The sequence below is a fragment of the Loxodonta africana genome, chromosome 17 (genome assembly GCF_030014295.1).
Source record: "Loxodonta africana isolate mLoxAfr1 chromosome 17, mLoxAfr1.hap2, whole genome shotgun sequence".
Classification (NCBI taxonomy): domain Eukaryota; kingdom Metazoa; phylum Chordata; class Mammalia; order Proboscidea; family Elephantidae; genus Loxodonta; species Loxodonta africana.
Window position 1 is genome coordinate 60,634,952 of NC_087358.1, and position 19,284 is coordinate 60,654,235.

Below are 19,284 nucleotides of genomic sequence, written 5' to 3' on the forward strand. Positions count from 1 at the left end.
GCTAACTGAAAGGTTGGTGGTTGAAACGCATCACTGGCTTCATGGGAGAAAGACCTGGCAATCTGCTCCCATGAAGATTGCAGCCTAGGAAACCCCATGAGGTAGTTCTGCTCTGTCACATGTGGCTGCTATGAGTTGGAATTGACTCAACGGCACCCAATAGCAACATCCTGTGGCCATTGGATTGAGGCAGCAGAACCCTCGGTGGTTTTAGTCTTTGGAAGTTCTTCACTGGCTAGTATGGTGGAATCCTGTTTTCTGGGAATTTTCATTTCCCCTATCACTTAGGAATTCAGAATTGTTGGTGCTGTTAAGAAAGTGGGAAGATAGAGAGGCATGGTGCTCGAAGATCCAGAAAATCTTGGTTATGTTTGTATTCCTTATGAGCAGTCCATGCCTTATGGAGTCTCTCACTCTAACAAAGCCCAAGCATTTTGTTTTGCTTTGCTGTTTCGTTTCATTTCAGTACAGGTAAAGTTTTATTCATGTGAAGATGCGTTAGAGATTGTATGTGCCTTTTCAAAAGGACATCTGCTAGCGCAGTGGTTAAGGGCTCAGCTGCTAACCGAAAGGTTGGCAGTTCGAATCCACCCAGCACTCCATGGGAGAAAGACCTAGCAATCTCCTCTTATAAAGATTACAGCCTAGAAAATCCTATGGAGCAGTTCTACTTTGTTACATTGGGTTGCTATCAGTCGAAAATTGACTCAAAGGCACCTAACAACAATAACATGTGTCTTTCATGATGGGTAGAGAAGCATGCCCACCAGCAAGGACTGACATGACTATCTGCAAAATGACTCTTGAAAAACTTATGAAAGATTTTAACCTAAGGTGTAACGCAATATGAGCAAGACACACGCTTTACAGGATAGATTGTACAGAAAGTTTTTCAAATCTTTAGACTCATCGTTGTCTTCATTGCCCTCATTGTCCAGAATCAGCAGGGGTAGTGCAGTGCACTGTTGATGTATGCAAAGTCATATATACAATGATATTTACTGCAGCATTATAATAACAAAAGATTGTAAACAACCCAAATGTGCAAGTTAGTTTGGGACTGGCTGAAGTGAGTTATAACTCATATCACCCAATTGAATATTATGCTGCCATTTAAAAGATTGAATCAGCTCTATATGTAACAGTGGGGAAGGAACTCTCAAGTTTTATTGTTTAAGTGGGAAAAACTAGAGGTGGGACAGAGTGCCTACCTGAAATGTTACTCTGCTTTTTATGTGTATGTGCACGCATATATTTGTTGTATATGCAGAGAATATCTCTAGAGGGATTTATAGGAAGCTGACAAACTGTTGCCTTCAAAAAGAGAGGTTGGTGGTTGATTTAGGAGTGAGATTTATTTTCATTCTAAATACACTTTGAGTTTTGTATCATATGTGTATATTGTGGTTGTTATTAGGTGCCATCGAGTCAGTTTCCAACTACTCAGAGTAGAACTGCCTCGGAGGATTTTCTAGGCTGAAGTCTTTACAGGAGCAGACTGACACATATTTCTTCTGTGGAGCTGTTGGGTAGGTTCAAACCACTGAGCTTTCAGTTAGCATCCGAGTGCTTGAACCATTGCACCAGCAGGGTAGCCCTTCTGGAACCTTCCTATCAGATGCATCTGACACAGACATGGGGTTGTCAGGAAGATCACCTTGGAGACTGCTAGTGTCAAGCACAGTATAATAAGAGAACACATCAGATCCTCTGCAGTGGGAGTGGGGGAAGGGGTGAATGTGAGGCAGGTGCAGAAAGACCTGACTGTTGTGGCCAGAGGCAGTGGGGACAGGGGGAGGAGGAGGCCGATGCAGAGACTTTGAATTTGGAAGGATTAGTATATACATGATGCTTTTAATTCAAAGTAGAAAATGAGAATAAAAGCAGGAGTGAAAAGAAGACTTCATTTGAACGTTGTGAATTTGAAGCAGTGGTAACTTAGCCTGGCGATGTCTAGTAGGCAATTGGGAGAGATGCTTTAGATGTTTTTAAGATGGCTTAAAGTACTTTTTGACATCATTTCCATGGCTCATTTTAAGTGTCTAGGATATTCAAGTATCTTCTCCATTCCCTAAGTAGGATTATCATATAATGGAAAATTTAGACTTTAGAAATGTTTTAGTTCTGTGGTGACCAATGCAAACAAGATAATTACTTTGTTTTGAAATTTCCCATTGCATACATGTCCTGTACAAAGCAATTTACGGTTTATAAGCCAAAAGGGCTTATGCCAAGAGAGTGAAGCTAATGGATTGTTCCGATCTCTGGTACAGTCTAAAAATACTAAATGAATGATAAAACTTGTAATGTGGCCATTAACCAATACTCACTTCTGATTTACAGTGGAGTTGTATGGGACGGCCTACATAATTTCTGAAATCACTGCAATCCTTGTTACTACAATGAATTCTTAAGAAAGAAAAATCCCTCAGTTTTCGTGTATAATGTAATACTTCAAATACCATGCTATGTATGATTATAGGTCTTGTAAATATTTTGTTCTGTGAAGGTGCCTGGTTTATAGAGACTTGTCTATGCAAGTAAGCGAAATACTATTCTATCAGCATTACTGCCTTCCCTTTCTTACTCATCTCTAAAGCACGTGTAGGTGTGTATAAAAAACCAAACCCGTTGCCAGCAAGTTAATTCCGACTCATACTGACCCCTATAAGACAGAGTAGAACTGCCCCATACAGTTTCCAAGGAGTGGCTGGTGGTTTTGAACCACTGACCTTTTCATTAGCAGCCCAGCTTTTAACCACCATGCCACCAGGGCTCCAGGTGTGTATAAGGTTTAGTAAGTATAGGGTTGAGTATGTATAGGGTTGAGCTCTAACTGCACGCAGCAGACATGATTATTCCTAAGGGGAGAAAAGTCAGCAGCACTTGCAGCCTTTCTGCCTGTTCTTCCAGGCTGGTTCAGTCTATTTTTTGCTATTCCTGCGTTCTCTAATAAATGGCTAGAAACACAGACTAAACTTAGTTTCAGATCCTACCTGTGCCTTGTGACCTTGGACAACTTACAGAACCTTTCTGAGCCTTAGGTTCCTCAAACGTAGAATGGGATCTCTACTTTTTGGATGGTATGGATGATACGACGTAGTATTTATAAAACATCCAGCACAATGCCTGGCCTGTTATAATTACTCCATAAATGGTGACTCACAGCATCGTTGAAGGGTAAAGTGATTTTACTTCCAAACCTGAAAGCCAGGAGTCATCTAAACTGCTCTTCATTGTGTCTCCTCACAACCAGTTTAGTCACCAAGTCCCTTTAATTCAGCCTCCTAAAAAGTTATCAAATCTGTCTCCTCTCTGTGTCATCTGCTCAAGTCTTTACTGACTGCTGCTGTGCACGGCGGCCCCACCGCTACCATCTTACCTTACGTTCTGTCCCTGCAGTTTCATGTAATCTCTGACTACGTCTCCCAACACCACTCTGACCCTCTACGCTGCTGTGGAGTTGTCTTTCTAAAACGAGCATCTTATTTGTGTCTCCTCCCTGCTTTATACCCTTTAGTAGTGCTTCATCAAATCCATATTCCTTAGCATCATTAAAAGGTCTTTCGTAATTACCTCTCTGACTTCGTCTTTGTTCTTCAGCCTCTAATTATCTTATCCTACTATCTATAGTACCCAGTTCTTGCCTTGACCTCTCTTTATCTCTGTGTTTATGTCTGTATGGTGTCCCTTGGTTTGCTGTATCCATTGTTGAGAGCTTATCAGAAGTTTTAAAACTTGATATCTTCTAGACTACATTGAAAAGATCTCTAGGTGGCACAAATGGTTTCCTCTCAACGGTTAACCTAAAAGTTGGCAGTTCAAACCCACCCAGTGGCACCGTGGAAGAATAGGCCTAGCAGTCTGCTTCCATTAAGATTACAGCCAAGAAAACCCTGTGGACCATAATTATGTTCTGTAACACATGGGCTCACAATGAGTCAAAATTGACTCGACAGCAACTAACAACAACAAGTGTACATTGTAGGAATGCTCTCCTAAGACCAGGAAGTTCTATTCAGCCAAAATGACTCACCAGTTAGGATGATCTGTCAGTTAAAACCCAAAGTTTAGAATGACTTTCAAAGATTTTCTTTGACTCTCAATGAAGATTGTGTATGTGTGTTTGCGTATAACTCTAAACAAGGTTTTAAACAGATCTCTGAAAATTATGCCCAAGCCATGATTTTTAGATCATTCTGAATGGGAACAGGGATAGACCTTAGTTCAAACACCGAGCAGTTTGGTTTAGGATCCTGTTTATATATTGCACTGCCTGTGTAGCAGAATTTATGTGTCAGCTGTGTATTGATCATTAAATCCTTACATGTGTGTGACTGACGTGTCAACTTCAGTGTTGTGGTTAGTCCATTACATCATTAAAAGTTATTTTGCATCATTTTAGATACTGTGACATTGTGTTCTAGATTTCATGGAACTACTATCTTTCTTCAAGAACACTTAATGCAGATTCCAGTGTCCACATCTATAAAATGAACATTGATGATATTGCACCAGCATTTCCTGATCTAAAATTGTTATTCTGTTAATTTCAATTCTACTATCCATTGAAAATACCTGTGGTACTTTTTTTGGTCATGGTGCCAGGAATACATTTGTTTTGACATTGTACTTTAGTCTCCATTAAAATCCAAGCACCCTTGGGAGAAAATATGCGTCAACCCTTTATCATCTACTAACACTTCAGAAAAATTACTTTTTAGCTAAGTAGTTGTCATCTAGAAAACAGCTGGGGCTTAAGGCATAGGTAATAAAGTAGGGAAGTGTTGACCTCAGAGAGCAAGGGACTTCAAAGAGTTTATGTAGGACTTGCAAACTCAAATGCCTCCATGGACCACTGGATATTATAAATATATAAAGTGGCCAGCTGATGAAAATAGGTTTAAGCTGCTTATACTATGAGTGAGCGAAGTACCTGTCCAACTATGATGGATTCTAGCTTGTTTGTTTTAACCACACTGCATTTCAGCGTTCAAATAGAAAGGCCAAACAGAAACACCAGAGGTCATCATTTTGTGGCCTCTGTTATATCACAGTGTTTTTTGCTTTTTTTTGTTATATCACATGAGGTGCTTTGATGGGAGGCTATTTCAGATTGGTCCCACAATAAAGGAATATTATTAGAGGCACACAACACTAGAAACTTGGGAGCAGAATTAAAGAGTTGTTTTTTTTGGTTTTGTTTTGTTTGTAAAAACAGTTTCCATTGAGTCATTTATGGCTCGTGGCAACCTCTTCGGCATCAATGTAGAATTGTGCTCTGTAGGGTTTTCAGTGACTGATTTTTCACAAGTAGATCACTAGGCCTTTCTTTCCAGGTGCCTCTGGGTAGACTCCAGCTGCCAGCCTTTCACTTAGCAGTTGAGCACATTAACCATTTGTACCACCCAGGGACCCTGAAAAGAAAGAGAGGGAACCATAAAGATTAAGAGCATTTTTTGACTTTACTTAGACCAGACCTGCCTTTACGAACGGAAAAGGTGGGATGCTTCTACTCCCCTTGATAGTTGGTAAACGGGGGTATGCACCAGTATCACCAGGATAGTTTTGCCAAACTGCAGATTCCATATGAAATTATCCACACTTGCCCCCACACCAAGATCTTGATTCCTAAGTCTGCTTTGGAGCTTGTCTGGGTTCGTTCCAATGCACACAGGCGGTTGAGGACCAGTGCTGTTGAATGGAGAGGTCCCTAGTTTACTCTTTGAAATATGAGAGCATCTTTACTCCTAAAATAGCCACTAAAGATACATGACTAACACTGCAGTATTGCACATTTAACTTGTCAAAGTGAATTATTTCATTCTAGAAAAAAGAATGAGAAAAGCAACATGCTTAAGAGTTGGGTATAGGTTTTATGAAGTGAGATGGAAGAGATATATTAAGACTAAAGAAATCCTGGCTTTAAAAAGGCACATAATTATACCTGATTTGGCTGTAATAAAAGTCAACTTAATTATAAAAACCAGAATTATAAATTATAAAAACCAGAATTATAAAAAGGTCCCATGATTATAATAACTACAGACAATAAAACTTTTTATGACACAAACTTTTTCCTGCTTTCCAATAAAATCTTCTCACTACATATGAGTATTTCAGTCAGGGCAATTCAGGATTAATCACTGAAGATATAGCAGTAAATATTGCAATAGGGTAGATGTGACCAGTTTGCTGTAAAGGACTTTAGAAATAAGTGCTTCCTCAACTCCGCAGGCGAAGATTGGACTGTAAGATATAAAATGATACTAGTGAGGCATGAGACTATGGGGGTAGCTCCTGTCTGGAGGTGAGATGAGAAGGCAGAGGGGGACAGGAGCTGGTTGAGTGGATATGGAGAATACAGGGTGGAGAGAAGGAGTGTGCTGTCACATTATAGGCAGAGCAACTAGGAGTATATAGCAAGGGGTGTATAAGTTTTTATTTGAGAGACTGACTTGAATTGTGAACTTGCACTTAAGGCACAATTTTTTAAAAAAAAGTCAAAAAGAAAAAGAAATAAGTGCTTCCTGACAGAGTTGTCGGGCATTTAAAATTATCATGGAAAGCTATGTGAATCAAATATGTGAAAGTTAAAATGTGTGACTGTCTGTCTTGAATGGTTGAGATGTGGTCATCTCAACTAGAGATGGCATGCTGTCCAGGGACTCTGATACCCTTAACTTTGGTAAGCCATTGCCATCTTAAACTGCTGGTTTGGGTAACATTAGATGCAGTGCAATTAAGAGTCCAGCTTTTCCTAATTTGTTGGTTGATATTCTCCTAATATCTTCTAAAGAGTAGATCATTATCATTAATCCTGTTTTTGTGGTTTGCTCGTTTGTGACTGTTGCATTGGCAAAATGCCTCCTTCAGCTCCTGTTAGTCTGTGAACCACACTACACAAGAAATATATGCATCTACAGAAGAAGTGTATGTAATTTCTCTCACCACTAAGAAAAATGTGATGCTAACATTTACGGAGCTTTAACTGTGTTGCAGACACTGTGCCAAATACCGTACCAGGATTGTCTCACTAATCCACACCACAAACTAGCAGAGGTGCCAGTGACTGCTCTACTTCCCACTCAGCAAAACTTATAGGTGATGAACTTGGATATCCGGCAGAGAAGATTTCTCAACAAGATCTTAAAGGGGCCACGTGGTTTCTTCTTGCCACTTACAGTAAAATGCGAAAGGAAAGGAATGGACTTAAAAAATGACCTGGTGCAAAATGAAAATTTTGTTGTACAAACTAAGGACCCGACTCCTAGATTTTTCACCAAGAATGTAGCTACACAATCCTTTGTTAAAGAGACTAAGCCTGTGACTAATGGATCTAACCAACTACCACAGCAGAAAATCCATTAGTTTAGACTGAAGGGGACAGAGAAAGAACGAAAGCAAAGAATGCTGTCTGTGTCTTGGAATTCTACAGGCAGAGAAACAGGCCAAAGGAGCTACATCTTTTGTCCTCCAAGGAAAGAAAAAGACTATCCCCGGAGCAATTCAGAGATCAACAGAACTGTTAGAAGGAGCACGGGAAGCAGAGCTGCCTCAGTCTCAAAGGGTGGGGCTACAGGCTGTGGGGTCTCAATCTGGATTACAGATTATTTGTTTCCAAAGTAGAGTGGTGGAATAGGCACAAGGTAGACATTTCCATTGGAGGGAAAGAAGGGGTAGAAGGCATCAAGCAAGTCAAAAACCCAGCAGAACAATTTACAGTAGCTCTCAAGTTTTGAAAATATAGGCAGTCCACAGATCACAAATTAGTTTCACTTAAAGTCAACTTTTGTATGTAAATTGGAGCAGTTAGGTATGGTTCATATCTACTATCAGTTACTCAAATGTTTGTCTTAGTATGTAGTATATAGTGTGCTGTTCTCTGCCTAAAAAACATTAAAGAAACATTTCCAGATACACTAACACATCTTTAATTATTACAGTAATAATATTTTGACATGCATTGCAAAGTAGCACTCTTTTGTTACTACGACCATTGTTATGTACCTTGAATTTTTAACATAATAGGGTGTACAGGGATTAGTTCATAACTGCGAGTTGTAAGTGGGATGTTTGTAAACAGAGGACTGCCTGTAATCCTGTGTTCTCTGAAACCATCTGGGCAATGGGCCTGCCCTCCAAACTCTTGAGTGTTGGCTCCTCTGAATTCTGGGTGGAGGCCCCTGGGCTTCAGCTCCATCTTCCAGGCCCTCTGGGGTAGCAACTCTGCTCCCTTAGCATTAGGCACCCTATTCTCCTAGTCCATCTGAGTGGGCACCCCACCCCCTCAGCCCCAGCAGTCTGGAGACTTGGAGACCCTGGCAACATGTCCACAGTCAGTCTGACTCCGGGGTTTCTGAATCACCCGGCTGTTATCAAATGATTTCCAGTTGGGAATTTGTAGACTAGCAATTCCCTGTGATTGATTTCTCTTTAGAAACTCATCTTTTTTTAGCTCTGACAGTGTTGTAGGGAAGTGTCTTTAAGAACATGGGTTCTCAAATTTGACTGGACTTTGGAGTCACCTGAGAGTTTTAAGAAAATCCTGAGTGGCTGGGTCCCATCCCCAGAAGTTTTGAGTTAATTGGTCTGGAGTGTGGCCTAGACATCTGGATTTTTTAAAATATGTGCAGGTGATTCTAATACGCAGAGGAGTTTGTGAACTCCTGCATTGGAACAATGCAAAAGTTTTAAATTCTAAATTCCCATCCTTCTGTTAGTAAAAAAAAAAAAGTGTATGTTTTTGTTACAGAAGTGCTACACATTTACTTTAGAAACTGCATACAAACCTAAAAAAATGCAATTAAAATCATCAGGAATCCCTTCACAGAAAGATAACCAGGGCAGTATTTGGCTGTGTATCTTTTTTATTTACTTAATGCAAGATTGTTTTATGTCTATTTTATGTATTTGTATCCTTTTCCAGACTGAGAAATTCTTGATTCCTACACACATAATAGTGTTGCTGAATTAATTCTTGTAGACCAGTAACTCTTAAAGTGAAGGAGTATCTCTGTCAATGGAGAGTTTTCTATATTATCTGAGGTAGAATTTCATAAACCCTCTGATATGGGTATCTCCCTTTTGCAGCTCTGTCTTATTTGGCACTTTTCAGACAAAATCCATGGTTCACTTACATGTCTACCTTATAGACTATCAAGGCAAAGCCCATATGATTTTCTTGGGCTCTGGCATATAGTATATTCTCAACGTATGCTTGGATGGATAGACAGACAGATATGTTCCAGGATCTGAGGTGGGAGTAGTGGTTATAATTTGAACAAATTAATTACTGAAGTAAGTTCAGATGTGCCTGAAAAAAATTATTTAAGTATTTTGGGGTAGTGGGAAGGGAGAGTAAGTGTGGGGCTGAGATAAGGACAAAGGCCAGGGAAGACTATAAGAAGGGAAGCTTCAGATCCTTCAAGAAAATTTGAAAGTTTCCAGTTCCAGAAATTTCCTGGGCTTGGCTCCCAACAGGCTCAGATAGTCTTCCTTGAGAATAGTCTTTCCTCCCTCTGGTGAGGGGATCATGTCCTGCCTTCCATTTCCCCTATCCTACTCGCTTATCATAATAGAAGGGCTGATTCAGATATACCTTTAGGGTTCTACAGAGTAAGACCCAAATAATTTTAGGGGCTTGCTACTCCCAAAATTATGGAGTTCAGCTAGGGTATATAACTGGAGTCTGTGAGTCAACAATTGAGACTGTCATATCTTTTCCTACAAGGTCTGGACTGGGAAAGAATTTAAATAAAGGGGAGGTGGACTTAAGGCCTGATGAGGGATTACCCCAGGGGGAAAGAGTCAATTTAGGGGTTTTTTAGAGGTTTGCTAGGTAGGTCAGGCTTGTCTTCAGTTAGCCCAGGCAACTGTGGGCTGCCCCCTGACGTATTCTTGGTACTACAGCCACAAAACCAGGCATGTCATATGATTTATGAAGACTTTTCTTTTTTACTGGAAACCCTAGTGGCATAGTGGTTAAGAGCTTCAATTGCTAACCAAACGGTCAGCAGTTCAAATCCACCAGCGGCTCCTTAGAAACCCTATGGGGTCACTATGAGCCAGGATCGACTTGATGGCAATGGGTTTGGTTTGGGTTTTTGGTTTCTTTTTTACATACTTATGTCTTAGAATTTTATAATCAGTAGGTTTCATAATCACACTTAATCACAAGACCTATAAATAAAAATAATTGTTTGTAATTTCTTTATAAAGTCAGTTATATTATGACTTTTACTTATTGTCCATTTAAAAACTTACTAAAAATAAGAAATTGCCAAATTATGCATTTTCTTTCATCAGTATATAAGGTACATATATTAGTATACTGCTGAAACCCTTTCAAAATGAGCCATTTTATAGCCCCAACAACTACAAGAAAAATGAGAAACTGTATCTCTGTCCTTCTTGCTCCCATTTTCATTAAATTCACAATGACTATTAAAGAATTAAAGGCATTAAAGATAGTTAAAACCATCAGTCATCATGCTTTACTTAGAAGTCAGCAAAGAACAAAATAAAAGAACAGACTAAGAAGCTTGGTGTATTTGTCCGAATAGTCCTTGTCTACTATAACATCAGGAAACCCTGGTGTCGTAGTGGTTAAGAGCTATGGCTGTTAACCAAGAGGTTGGCAGTTCGAATCACCAGGCGCCCCTTAGAAACTCTATCGGGAAGTTCTACTCTGTCCTATAGGGTGGCTATGAGTCGGAATCGACTCGATGGCCGTGGGTTTGGGTTTTTTTGGTTTACTATAACATCATAATGAAAGAGAAGGAATCCTTAGAGTTGCATCAGATAGTACAGTAGAAAATAAAGGCTGGAGGCAGTGTTTGTCCAAGTAATGTCCATGAGTCCAGTAAAACTTGGAGATTTCTGGAGTGCTGTGCCAGTCAGTCCTTGGAGCCAGGAGTGTATTACGAGTTAATGGTGCCTCTCAGCTGCATCTGATGAACTGTCCTAGCAAAACAATTTGCAGCAATAAAGCATCCATTTGGTTCCTAAGAAATGAGGGAGGCATTGCTCTTTGCATTAACTATTTATTCAGGAAAATAAATAGCCAATTGTTAATAAGCTTTATCAAGAGAAGGCAGGGGAAGACAGAAGAAAATGCAAAAATGAGGTTCTCATCCATTTCATACGCAATTAAAAAATACACAAAGCGAAATGGTTGGTTCTCCTCTTCCATGTGACTTTTGGCTGGCTGTATTTAAGTGCGCGTGCCTGTCACAAGTGCTGAAGGCCTCCTGGTTTGAGGGAGGTCTTTGTAGCCCAAACCAACGATAAAGGAAAAGAGTCAATGACTGGTGAGTAGCTGAGACTGGGCTGATCTTTCAACAGTATTAAAATATCGGGCTTGTTTTCTAAGGTGAATAGTAGTGATTTAGGCTTACTGGTTTTCTCCTTTTGGGGAGGAATCTTTTTTTTTTTTTCCTTCCCCTTAAGGTGATTATTGCTTTTCTACTATTTGTGAAATCTCCTCTATAACGCAATATAAGATAATAGGTTTATGATGCGATTGAGAGGTTTGTTATCTCAGAAAGGAAGAACTGCTTATATAAGTAAACATATGTATTACTTGGAATTTGTTTCTAGGTAGAAATGTAACATTTTGCTCTTCTTCCACAAGTAAATAAATGGCCTCTTCTTTGTGGTAAATAGTTAGGATTTAATAACTTCAAGGTTAGAATCAGAATATTCCTTTCGCACATAAATAGGGGCTTCTTTGAAGTCATTTCAGAATCTCACTTTGAAGAGCTGTTGGTACTATAATAGCATGAAGTTGTCATTTCACTTGCTTTAAAGTACTTGATATAATTAATTTGCCTATTTTAGTGACAGGAAAAAAGATGAAAGTAATAATTATTTCTTTCCCTAAAGCCAGCTAAAGGAGTTTTATGCTAATTATTTCTCCTTGTTTTCACTGAAAAGTAATACAGAGGAATTCTACATAATGGGAAAAAATTTTGCATATAGTTTGGATTAAAACAGGTAGTGGAAGTTATACGTAAATCCAATGTTAGTTAACTAAAAAAAAAAAAAAAACTTGATACGATAGTAAACAAGGTATGAAATCATTTAATACTGTATTCCTTTGATTCTCAGTTTTTTAATTTCCATATTAAAAAATGTGTGTTAATTCTAAGCTTCCTACAAATTATTTTGAAGTATATTCAAAATCAATTTTCAAGACACGTTCTGTGAAATAAGAAGGTATTATTTATTTGGGTTCGTAGCCTTTGGTAAGGGGCTAAATAGTCTGAGAGGTATATAGCAACAAGATCGAAGACAAGGAAAGACTCCTTAGAGGTCAGGATGAGGGCTTTTTTTGTGTCCTAGACCACATTATATCATACACAGAGAATAAAACCTATTTGTATTTACAGAGAATCTTACTTTCGTCATTAAGAATATGAAGACTCATGTTAGCAAGTGGAATTTCTAAAATTAGGTTTTGTAATAATTTCCGTTGTTGGTTATTAACAATCATTAGGTTGAATTGTCCCTTTCAGATAATCACTCCATTCAGAAGGCTAATGCTGTGTGCTGACAACAGGAAAGAGATGGAGGATTGGATCAGCTGCTTGAAGTCTGTACAGACCAGAGAAACTTATGAGGTAAAAGAGTGTCTCTTCCGTCATCTCATGTTCTTAGGGAATACAGGCAGTCCCCGGGTTATGGATGTCCAATGTACATGCAACCCGTAGTTACCAGCCAGCCCCCATAAGGTCTGTTACAATCATGTGCCACATAATGTCCCTCCTGGCAACCTCCGACCGCATATAAGTCCATGGTCCCCTAAGGTGTAATAGAGTTCAGAAATCCCAATCAGAGACTGGGACGTAGCAAAACATAGCAAACGCAACGGCTTCCTGCATGTAACTGGTGTTTCTTAGTCCACTGGCCAACTAATGGTACAGCACATACATAACCTGTAATACATGTGTCTCGATAATCATAATAAACATCTATGTTACTGGCTTATGTGTGTACTGTACTTTCTATTGTTATTTTAATGTGAACTTTCCCTACTTACAAATAAAAAGTTTAGCGTATAGCAGTATGTTTGGACTCATAGGCAGCAGCATCCAGTCTCATGTATCAGGCGTCTGTTGAGTGTCGTAGCATCTCTATTTAATTTTCTTTTGAAAATGTTACTGTAAAGTGCATCATGGCTCCCAAATGCAGCAAAACCAGTGCTAGTGATAGCAGCATCAAGAGGCAAAGCAGAAGTATCAATTTGGAAGTGAGATAAAAGGTTATTAAACAACACAAAGGTGGAAATCAGTGAATGCTCCCAATGTGGGTATGTTCACACAGCGTCCAAATCACATAACATCCTGTTTCACAGAACGTACCATGGAAGTGAAGTGACACGTGACTATATATGAAAAATTTGAGGTACATACAATGGTTCGTAATAACATACAGGTGCTACTTTGTGATGCACATCAAAACATTATTATTGTGTTACAGCTATTTTAGTATATCTAGAAATGTTTTCTTTAATGTTTTTTATGCATAGAAAGCTACACTATATACTAAAACAAACATTTGGGTAACTGACGTTAGGTACGAAGTGTACCGACTTACATACAAATTCAGCCTAAAGACAGATTTAGGCATTGAACTCGTTGGTAATTCAGGGAGTGCCTGTAAAGGTTAGCCAAAGAGATAAAGTTACATAAAGATACATGTGCAGATGTATTCAGCAACTTGTTTAAACCTCATTTTGAAATGTTCTATTTAAAGCAAAGTGCTTCACTCATAAAAATTATGGATTTGGAAATTTTACCTTAATTATGTACATTCTAAATAGTTCAGCATGTACATAATTGAGTCCTGTTCTCCTGTTTGGTAAAATTGGTGCTAATTTCTCATTTCTAGGTGGCCCAGTTTAACGTGGAGCATTTCTCAGGGATGCATAACTGGTACGCCTGCTCCCATGCCCGACCCACCTTCTGTAACGTGTGCCGAGAAAGTCTCTCTGGAGTCACCTCCCACGGCCTCTCCTGTGAAGGTACCCTAACATATTCTTTCCCAACACTGGACATCCTGTGAACATGTTACCATTGTTCACAGAAAAACAGTCTTCACAGGAACACATTCACCTTGGCTGAAAGCAGTAGCCAGGACTATCACAGATGGAACACTGTTTTAAGTTTTATTCAAGCTTAAAGTTGAGCTCTGCACGTGTAGGACTAACTTTGGAAATTTTTTTGCACAGAGAAAGATAATATAAAATCACATGAATGGAAGTGTGGGCCAAAACGTAGAATTTCGTTCCTACGGGGCTAGCAACTACTAGTTAAACTAATGTTTTGAAAAAAATTTTTGGACTTTTTTTGATATTATTATTCTGCTGTTCTTTATTTTGTTCTCGTTGACTATGGAGATCAAGACAGTCTGTGACAACAGTATATACTCTTTGGCAGAATCCTTGATTGTTCCCTGTATTGCATTGTTTAAAACATTGGCTTTTTTTGTTTTACTTTTGTTTAATTTAAACGAATGCCATCCTTTTTAATTTCTTGAAAGTTTTCCAAAATAAGGCCTATGCTGCCTTTTTTTTTTTTCTTTACAGGATTTGTGAGTTACTTTTCATTTTGAGACTAGTGACCTTATAGGACTGCCCCAATAGGGTTTCCAAGAAGCGGCTGCTGGCTTTAAACTGACAACCTTTTAGTAGGCACTTAACCACTGTGCCACCAGGGCCCCATTTTAACACTAGTGATCACCAAAAGCAAATACACTAATAATTACTAAGAGATAACTCATAACTTTTTTAGGTTTATTTAATTATATACCTTAGTAATCACACCATTGTGTACTGCTTTTTGAATTCTATAATAACAATTATATAACATTGACTATAACTATATTATAATTAAATAATAAAGTAGTAATAGGGCCATGGTTTTTAGTTGATTCTGAATGATAAAATCTGGGATATATCATTATCACATCTGTCTAATATGATAGTGGTTAAGAATAGGGCTGTTTGTAAAAGTACTAAATCCCACTACATTGTACACTTTAAAATGGTTAATTTTATATTATATGAATTTCATTATAAAAAGAATAGGGTTCTACAGTTAAACCCTTTGGTTTCAAATTCCATGCCCAGCATTACAAACTTTGTGACCCAGGCAAATGGTTTTATTCTTTCTTTATTTCCCCATCTGTAAAATGGGCATAATAGTTATTTCTACCTCATAGAGTCACTATAAAAATTAAATGAGAGACGATGTGCAGTAAAACTTCATTTCTAGTCAGATAAAGTATAGGAGTTTATAACTGGTGTGTATAAAATTTACCAAGTAAATAGTTCAAGATTGCATCATGGCCTGATGCATAAAAATAAAACAAAAATTTGGAGGAGGCATTAAACATATTTTAGACTTCAAGAATGATTGCAAACAAAGATAATTTGCGCTTGGGAGCTTTAATCTAAAAGGGCTCATGTAGACGTAAATAACCTCCCCAGGGCTCTAATACTATCTGGCATGTTATATGTTGAAAACCTTACTACTACCTACTGGTCTCTCATCCCAGAATACTAATAAAGATACCGGATCTGAGATGATCTGTGGCGCCTTTCTGTTTTGAGTTTTATCATAGTTAAATGTGCTTAACTGCTTAGGAATTGAGGTGAACTGTGGAATGACTGACTATTTTCCTAAGCATTTTAAAAGAAAAATGAAAATTATATCAGCTGATGAAAATAATAAACTTAAGTCTTTAAATAAATTTATTATATCTTTTGTAAATAATGGTGTCTGCCTGACTTTTTTTGGAAAGTCTCAAGCATTAGATTTTTACATTATATTTTTCAAAGGTTATATATTATCATTCAGTTTCTCTAGTGATTTTAAATTTTTTAATCTGCAGCATCTTGCCCACTGATATTTTTAGAACCATAGAGATGGTTTTATACAATCCCCAAAGACTTTATGAATGTAAAAAGTTATCTTTTCATCTAGTAAAAATGTTTATTCAGAATATTTTTATCATAATCAAAGTTATACTTAAATTTCAGACCCCCCCCAAAAAAAAAATCCCAATAAACTACTTGCTTGAAAGGCATAGGATATACAAGTTATAATGGAGATGGAAATGTAATATTCACTAAAGAGTGAAGATAAATAACTTTGTATTTAAATAAAATCCAGCTTCCAGTGTGAGCCCATCACTAAATCTACTCACACTTTTTGCTCTCATTTTTCACAGTAAAATGAGCCTGTACTGATTTGTCTCTTAGGTTTATATTGGGTAATAAATAGGATTATTATTTTAAAGCCTTTTGTATATAAAATGTTATAGGACAGAGTAGAACCGCCCCATATGGTTTCCAAGGAGTGGCTGGTGGATTCGAACTGCTGACTTTTTTTTGACGAAGAGCTCAGCTCTTAACCACTGTGCCACCAGGGCTCCAAAGGAAATAATAAACCAAAAAAAAAAAAAAACCAAACCCAGTGCCATCGAGTCGATTCCGACTCATAGCGACCCTGTAGGACAGAGTAGAACTGCACCGTAGAGTTTCCAAGGAGCGCCTCGGGGATTCGAACTGCCAGCCCTTTGGTTAGCAGCTGTAGCACTTAACCACTATGCCACCAGGGTTTCCAAGGAAATAATAGAAAAACAGTTTTCATAAACAATCCTTAAGTCATTTGAACACATTTGCACAGTGGTTAAGTATCGCCTGCTAACCAAAAGGTCAGCAGTTTGAACCTACCATCCACTCCATGGAAAAAGATGTAGCAGTCTGTTTGCATAATGATTTACAGCCTTGGAAACCCTATGAGGCAGTTCTACTTTGTTCTGTAAGGTCTCTATGAGTCGGAATCAACCCGATGGCAGTGATAGTCACTTTTTAATTATAATTTTAGAGCATAATTGTCTTTCACTGTTATTTAAATAGTAATTTAACAAAAAAATTAGATTTTTTTTATCGTAATCAACATCAAATATGTCAGCACCGGTACTCAGGAATTTTTATCTTAGCTACTGTTTACCACTCACAAAAATTCCCCAGGTAGAGACTGAATGTTGCAATGAAATATAATTTTGTCACATGTCAGTATAATTTTTAAGTTCTGTGGTTTTAAAAGTGTAGCTTTACAGGTCAGGGAAAAGTGCTTTATTTCAGAATTACCTGTTTGGAGACGTTTGTTTAATTATCATTTCTAACAAAATAAGATGCCCGTTAATCATTTCCATTCCTTAGTGACCATAACTACAGCCTAGTTTGTGTTGTCATTATCAGTATATGTTGTACTATGTGGCTTTGTAATTCTCAAAGCATCTCTTGAAGAATTTTATTATTACAAAAGTGTGATTTTTATTTTTAATGAGCCACTTGATTTTCAATGGCAAAATTTTCAAAAACTCTTGGAACTATACTCTGTTGGCTTCTTTTACTTTCTTCTCCCTTTAAGAAAAACGTATTGACTATTAATATCAAGTCTTATTTGTACTTAAAAAGCACCTTGGGAATTCTGATACCGATGGTTTTGGGACCACAAACCAGTTGCTGTGGAGTTGACCCCCTGTGTGCCAGAGGAGTAACCGTTCTCCAGAGAGTTTTGAATGTCTGATTTTTTTTTTCAGTAGATAATTTTTTATTGTGATACCTATATATGTAACAAAACATTTGCCAGTTCAACATTTTTTTACATGTACAAATCTAGATCCCATTTTACAACATTTTCAATCTCTCTAATCCAGAACGTCCACAGACCATTTCCAAGTGAATTTTCCAAAAATTTTGCAAAACTTCAGCTCTGATCCAGGCATTCCTTTGCTTTAAAATTCTCATGGTTCCTCACTACCTGTCAAATCAATCTAATCATAATAAGAAATTAAACGAAATAAGTAAACTACACCTCTTTTTGAGTTAGTTAATTAACTAATATAAAAGTCATGGAAAATGACCAGTTTTACAACTTTATATTGTTCAGCATACGATGCTACATTATCTCTCTCTGGGGGTGTTTTTCACATTTGCCTGGAGCTACTGGCTAATCCCTGTTAGCTCCCCCAGTGATCAGGTATTGTCCCATTGCCACTCAGAAGGGGACTGAGGACTGACCGAGCAGAAGTGATGCTGCGAGGCCAGTTCATGACTTTAATGCCCAGCCTACGTCCAGAATACCAGTTATGCTCCCGTCTGATGGCACTTGTGGATCACATTGTCAAGTAACTAATTTAACGTTCTAGTCTTTCATTTTGTCCCCACTCTGACTCTGATCCATGGGGCACAGAAAATTTTTCTGTTCATGTAGGTTTTGTTTCCAGCTGGAAAAGCAAACTTATTCTGAGGGTAAGCATTGAAGCCAAATAGAAGTTATACTTCGTGTCTTTCTTTGCTGAAAGGTCTCATTTGTATAAATAAATCATCCAAATTATATCACATTTTTTGTCATTTGGATGTAAGATTGTAGAAATCCAGAGGTCAGCAGTCAGCCATGGCTTCATTTGTATAAAACAAGAGCCTCAGATAGGTCAAGTGCATCCTCAGTGAGGAGCTGGTCTGGAAGCCCAGAGCTCTCCCCACATGGAGCTCAGTGTGGACTGAGGAGGCTGTGGTGAGGAGCCTTACTGTGGTAGAGGGCAGCTGTTTAGGGAGGGAACTCAAGTCCAGATAACACTGTGGCTAATGCAGATGACGTTACAGTAGAGTGTGCTGATGTAGTCTCTCTCAGAAGGAAGCGAAACAATTAGTTCTGCACCTTTTGGAGGTTTAATCATCTGAGATTTATTAATGAGACCCACAGCTAACTGGGGTAGAGTGAGGTAACTTGAATATGATACAAGGACAAATTGGTTAATGAGGGTGTTAAACTTACTCCAATAGGGGATAAGATGAGAGGAAAAGAAAAGTAAAAAGGAAGGGACAAAGGCATTAATTACTTCATAATAATTGACTTTATCAAGAATAGTATAAAGAGGTGCAGAATTTTTGACATCCCTGAAAGTTGTTCAATCCCTTTTTCTGGCAAGTCTAATCTGTTCATTCCTAAAGTCTCATGTCTGAACTCATCACCTTTTTCTTTAAAAGGAAAAAAAAAAAAAACGCTACCCTTTCAGAACAGATCTAGAGAAGCTTTGGACATCACTGCTGCTCTAACCTGGCTCACTGGCATCAATGACTGATATTTTGAAAGTAGATCACCAGGCCTTTGTTTTGAGGTGTCTTTGGGTAAACTTGAACCTCCAACCTTTTAGTTAGCAGTCGAGGGCATTAACCATTTGCACCACCTAGGAACTCCTTTTAGG

General features: G+C 38.2%; 1 protein-coding gene across 5 annotated transcripts in view; it reads left to right on the forward strand.

The window, feature by feature from the left end:
- The window catches only part of DGKH (diacylglycerol kinase eta), a 228,295-nt gene that overhangs the window by 132,107 nt on the left and 76,904 nt on the right, over positions 1 to 19,284 (forward strand). For 3 of the 5 annotated variants that reach the window (XM_064270075.1, XM_064270074.1, XM_064270076.1), the window contains 2 exons: positions 12,519 to 12,623; positions 13,894 to 14,026. In XM_064270075.1, the coding sequence (XP_064126145.1) occupies positions 12,519 to 12,623; positions 13,894 to 14,026 (238 nt within the window). Of the gene's footprint in view, positions 1 to 12,515; positions 12,624 to 13,893; positions 14,027 to 19,284 lie in introns of those variants that run through there. The other 2 variants (XM_064270077.1, XM_064270078.1) reach the window with 1 other exon arrangement.